The sequence below is a fragment of the Garra rufa genome, chromosome 6 (assembly GCF_049309525.1).
Source record: "Garra rufa chromosome 6, GarRuf1.0, whole genome shotgun sequence".
Lineage (NCBI taxonomy): Eukaryota > Metazoa > Chordata > Actinopteri > Cypriniformes > Cyprinidae > Garra > Garra rufa.
The window spans coordinates 11,795,673-11,801,672 of NC_133366.1; the positions used below are offsets into that span (position 1 = coordinate 11,795,673).

Consider the following 6,000-nt stretch of genomic DNA (forward strand, 5'->3'; position numbering starts at 1 on the left):
CTTCTATTAGGGTTGTTTTTTTGTTGTGGATGTTACTATATGATGTATTTTAGCATGGTTGGAATGCTGTATTGACCAATCAATCTCTTAAAACGCTTGTCTTCATTCATTACCAATGTAGAAGCACCAGCATGGAGCCTTTATACTAATATTTGTCATTTGGCAGCCTCTTTTATCTCAGGATTTGTATGTGTGTGTGAACAGCCAATCACAGCACGTCTCGGAAAACATGCAGCCAATCACAGGACAATGGCAGGGCTGATGTCACTGTTACGAGGCAGGAGTTGGCTCAGTGCCTTTGGCAGGTTAATTTTCCAGCTACATTAAGGAGTTTATGTCTCTGGGGGGCAAAAGAGAGAGAGAAATAATGACTGTTCAAATAGTCTATGTGTGAGTCTCAGACCCCCCTTTGCCCTGGAAAGACCACCACTGAAATGTTCTTGTTATCCACATGTTCCAGTGAATAAAGGAATGAAATAAATATTTTGGTTTTAGGGGTAGATGATACTGTATGACCAGAATCAGTAGAGTAATATTACACTACAGTTCAAAAGTTTGTGGTCTGTACTTTTTTTTTTTTTTTTTTTTAGTTTTTGAAAGAACGTATGTTCACCAAAGCTGCATTTATTTGGTGAAAATACAGTAGAAACAGTAATGTTGTGAAATATTATTACTTTAAAATCTAATATATTCTTGTGATGACATTACAGTCTTAAGTCTTACAGTCTACAGTCTTAAAGGAGTAGTTCACTTTCAGAACAAAAATGTACAGATAATGTACTCACCCCCTTGTCATCCAAGATGTTCATGTCTTTCTTTCTTCAGTCGTAAGGAAATATGTTTTTTGAGGAAAACATTTCAGGATTTCTCTCCATATAATGGACTTCTATGGTGCCCCCGAGTTTGAACTTCCAAAATGCAGCTTCAAAGGGCTCTAAACCATCACAGCCAAGTAAAAAAGGGTCTTATCTAGCAAAACGAGCGGTTATTGTCTTTTAAAAATTACAATTTATATACTTTTTAACCTCAAATGCTCATCTTGTCTAGCTCCATGTGTACTCTGTGTAGAGATTAAAAAGTATATAAATTGTAAATGTTTTTGGAAAATAACCGATCGTTTCGCTAGATAAGACCCTTCTTCCTCGGCTCGGATCATTTAGAGCCCTTTGAAGATGCATTTAAACTGCATTTTGGAAGTTCAAACTCAGGGGCACCATAGAAGTCCATTATATGGAGAAAAATCCTGAAATGTTTTTCTCAAAAAGCATAATTTCTTATCGACAGAAGAAAGAAAGACATGAATATCTTGGATGACAAGGGAGTGAGTAAATCATCTGTACATTTTTGTTCTGAAAGTGAACTACTCAATTAAGTGACATATGATCCTTCAGAAATTGTGCTAATATGTTGATTTCCATAATAGCAAGTAAACACACGCCTGTGGCGTTACATCTATATTTATCTATATATATATATATAATGCTTGTCCGCCCAGAAATCTATCATTAATTACTCACCCTCATGCCATTCCAAAAGAAGATGGGAACCTAAATAAGTTTTGGTTCCCATTGACTTACATTCAATTTTTTGTCACTACAGTGGAAGTCAGTGGGAACTAAAAGCTGTTTAGTTACCAACATTCTTTAAAATATGTTTTGTGTTCCGCAGAATAGTCATACAGGCTTGAACATGAGTCAATAAATGATGACTGAGTATAAATAAATGAGTTTTTATTTTTGGGTGGATTTTCTCTTTAAAGGGAACCATGGGTATTAACACTTGTATTGCTTAAAATAACATAAATTATGTATTTTACTGAAATGTGTAGTAGAAAATTTATGAAAAATGTACGTTATTTACAAAATCCACATTGTTTTATATATATTTTGGACTAAGGGGGGCGCCATTATTATGATGTTAACTGGCGCTACCTATTGGTATTTTTATCGCAAGACCGCTCTGAATATAAAGTACTAATATGATGCCGCATTGTGTGGCTTTTGGTTGTAATTTTAGTCGAAGGGCAACAACAGAGACGATGTAAGTGTTAACTGCTTTCCGAGCAATAAGAAGAGGAGAAAAGAACGGGAAGATGCTTGTGAATGAATAAAACTTCCTAGAGACCCGCGTCTCTGTTCTCTCCACTTCAGCCATGATGCCTTTGAGGCTTTTAGTAGACCACAGCTACTGAAAGAGCTTACAAACGGCAGAGACAAGAAACGCTAGATGCCGATGACTGACAGTTACTGAAGTAGTTTCTCAGCGTGGATTTCACTCAATATCCATGTGTGTTTAGGCTCCTTGTGGGAAAAATCAATGATACGGCTTTTAGTTTAAGCCTTCACTTTTATCTATCGCCACCTGTAAGCTCTTTCAGACCACAGTAGCTGTGGTCATCATATCATTATTTTATTGTGGTATTGTGGAGCTGTTGTGTTGTAGCGCCAATTGATCACTGAGTGCAACCATTTGACATCATCAAAATAATTTATTCCAAAATAAGTGTAAAACAACATTGATTTTTAAAATAACGTAAATCTTTCATGGGGTTTCTACTACATATTTTAGTAAGAGACATAATTAATGGTATATTAAGCCATACAAGTCTAAATACTCAGTGTTTTCTAGATATCAACCTGCTAAACTCACTTCCTTATGTCCCTTACCCATCTCCTTCATGCCCACAGAAGGATGAGGTGTATCTGAATTTGGTGATGGACTACGTGCCTGAAAACGTATACCGAGTGGCCAGACACTACAGCAGAGCCAAGCAGAATCTGCCCATGGTCTATGTGAAGGTAACGTCCGTCAGTAGAATCTGACATTATTCACTATTTTGAAAACGTGATTTTTTTCATGCTAATTTAAGTTGGTTGGGTGCTGCTTGTGAACCACTGACCTTTTTAGTGAAATATTTTGTAGACCTCAGCTAGAAAATTCTGCTGTATTAAAGTCACTGTTTATGTGTGTATTCAGCTATACATGTACCAGCTGTTCCGCAGTTTGGCGTACATCCACTCGTATGGGATCTGCCATCGAGACATCAAGCCGCAGAACCTCCTGCTCGACCCGGAGACAGCTGTACTCAAACTCTGTGACTTTGGAAGGTGAGACTGGGAAATTAGGTGCTGTCATGCATATAACATCTGCTGGAAAATTAACAGCACTTGTTTATTTTGAGATCTTGACTAAAACAGCTGAAACATTGCCTGTAGTTCTGTATTGATGCTCATTATCTTAAAAACCTTTTGGTGATTGACCTTAAAGGGCTAGTTCACCCAAAAATGAAGACCTTCAATCATCTTCAGACCACAAATTAAGATATTTTTGATGAAATCCAAGAGCTTTCTGACCCTGCATAAAGGGCAATGCCCAGAAAGGTTGTAAGGACATTGATAAAATAGTCCATGTGACATCTGTGGTTCAACCTTAATTTTATGAAGCAACAAAAATACTTTTTGTGCTCAAAGAAAACAAAAATAACAACTTTACTCAACAATTTCTTTGTCAGTCTCCACATCATTTACAAAAGTACACTACCATTCAAAAGTTTAGGGTCAGTAAAAAAAATACTTTTATTCTTTAAGGATGCATTAAATTGGTCAAAAGAAAAAAAAAACATATTTCATTTTGATAATTGCTAGGATCAGAATGTCAGAATCCACTGCCCTTTAAACGTATTTAGCTAGACTGTAATACTTTTACTCCTGTGTTTTATTCTGTTGATACTTTTAGGTTTATTTTTGAATAACTAAACCTGGCTCTCGCCATTAACATAGCCATAAAAGAATAGCATTAACAAAAATAAAAAATAAAAAAAATGATCTAAAGTGACAGTAAAGACACTGTGCAAAAAAATTCTGTTTTATATAAAAGTTATGTATTACAGTTTCCTGTAACTGTTTTCACCATTGGTAGTAATAAAAATAACTTATGTTATTAGCAATAATAACTTCATCTGGCAATTTTACAGCCACTAGACAACAAAAACCCATTACATTAATGTTACAAAGATTTTTTTTTTTCAACATTGATAATCATAAGAAATATTTCTCAAGCAGCAGGTAATCATATTAGAATGATTTCTGAAGGATCATGTAACACTGAAGACTGCAATAATGATGCTGAAAATTCAGCTTTGCATCACAGCAATAAATTACAAGTTAAAAATATATTAGAATGGAAAACAGTTATTTTAAATTGTAATAATATTTGACATTTTTTCTGTTTTTGCTGTATTTTTTATGAAATACATGCAGTCTTAATGAGCTTAAAAGTCTTCTTTCAAAAACATTACACAAATCGTACAAACCTCAAGCTTATGAACAGGTGTGTACATTTGTGTTTCTTTACAAATTTATAGTTTGGAGTAAATAATGAAGAAATAGCATGCAACAAGTGTCCATCATATATAGAATGTCAACTCAAAAGTCACTTTATGAAGCTGGTTGAGGAAATAATGCCATTGTTGTGATGGCGTGTGAATGGCAGCAATATAAAACACAGAAAGACATTACTCGTGTGATGTGGTACCTTTACTGGAAAACTTCATTTGGCAATTTCACAGCAGCTAAACAAGTCGTGTGTGAAAGTGACTATTTCACGGATCAAATCCCATCATCTGACACATTTAGCTTTGAGCGTTCTGATCTAAATCTGTGACTGACTTTATTTGGTTAAACTGCTTTAAACTTAAAGTTTTGTTCCTTCATAGTTAACAAACATTTGGCTGTAGTTAGTGGCTATTTGGCAATAATGATGATGATGATTATTGTTCTTGTGATGATAATGTGTCCAATGATGATGGCTGTTTTGATGTGGACGCGTGTTGGTGTCATTTCTGGTTATGTCTAATTCTCTCTGTCTGTGTCTTGCGTTTGGTCTGTCTCTTTCTGTCTCCTGCAGTGCTAAGCAGCTGGTGCGTGGTGAGCCTAATGTTTCCTACATCTGCTCGCGCTACTACAGAGCCCCCGAGCTCATTTTCGGAGCCACGGACTACACTTCCAGCATAGGTAATCTAATGCTCTTTTTATAGTGTATAACAAAAAATACTCCTCTTATAGTGTATAACAAAGTGGATATTTCATCTGCCTTAACTCTAGTCTTTTAGTGAGACCTGCTAATGAAATGTGACCCTGGATCACAAAACCAGTCATGATCAGTTTTTTTAAATTGAGATTTATACATTATAGGATAGGACAATATTTGGTCGAGATACAACTATTTGAAAATCTGCAATCTGAGGGTGCAAAAAAATCTAAATAGAGAGAAAATCACCTTTAAACTGTCCAAATGAAGTTCTTAGCAATGCATTTTACCAATCAAAAATTAAGTTTTGATATATTTATGGTATAACATTTACAAAATATCTTCATGGAACATGATCTTTACTTATCATCCTAATGATTTTTGGCATAAAAGAAAAAATATATAATTTTGACCCATGCAGTGTATTTTTAGTATACCCATGCTACTTAATCCAGGATCACGATGTGATTGAATACATTTCTGCTGCTAATCTGTGATGTAAGAAGAGTAAGTGCTGTAATATTCAGTTTTTACTTTTGTTTCCATACAGACATTTGGTCAGCTGGCTGTGTACTGGCTGAGCTGCTGCTTGGACAGCCCATTTTTCCTGGTGACAGTGGCGTAGATCAGCTTGTTGAAATTATCAAGGCAAGTGTGTGTGTGTGTGTGTTTTCATAAATAATCTTGAAACTGTAGCTTCCATTCTTGTTATTGCTGATGTGTCTCATTAGTTTTCTAGGAACCACCATGCTGGCTAGTTCCTAGAACTATGGAGTGCGAAAGCCCCTATTATGCACTTTTCTTGTGTCTGAGTAATGCAAAACGCAGTTATTTTTTATTTCTTTTTTCGGCGGAGCTGTCCTAGTTAACAGCTAAATCCTCGAGGCACTTTTTAAAAAAAAAATGTCTTACTTCCTATAAGTAAATTCCTGTTGAGACCAAAAATATCTAAAGCAGTGTTGTTATTGTCAT

General features: G+C 35.4%; 1 protein-coding gene across 1 annotated transcript in view; it reads left to right on the forward strand.

Moving 5' to 3' along the window:
* Window positions 1-5,793, forward strand: part of LOC141336832 (glycogen synthase kinase-3 beta-like) — a 30,761-nt gene extending 24,968 nt beyond the window's left edge. The window contains exons 4-8 of the mRNA XM_073842561.1: window positions 2,688-2,798; window positions 2,977-3,107; window positions 4,906-5,012; window positions 5,579-5,680; window positions 5,768-5,793. Coding sequence (XP_073698662.1) covers window positions 2,688-2,798; window positions 2,977-3,107; window positions 4,906-5,012; window positions 5,579-5,680; window positions 5,768-5,793 — 477 coding nt within the window. The remainder of the gene's footprint in view (window positions 1-2,687; window positions 2,799-2,976; window positions 3,108-4,905; window positions 5,013-5,578; window positions 5,681-5,767) is intronic.
* Window positions 5,794-6,000: the final 207 nt, after the last annotated feature.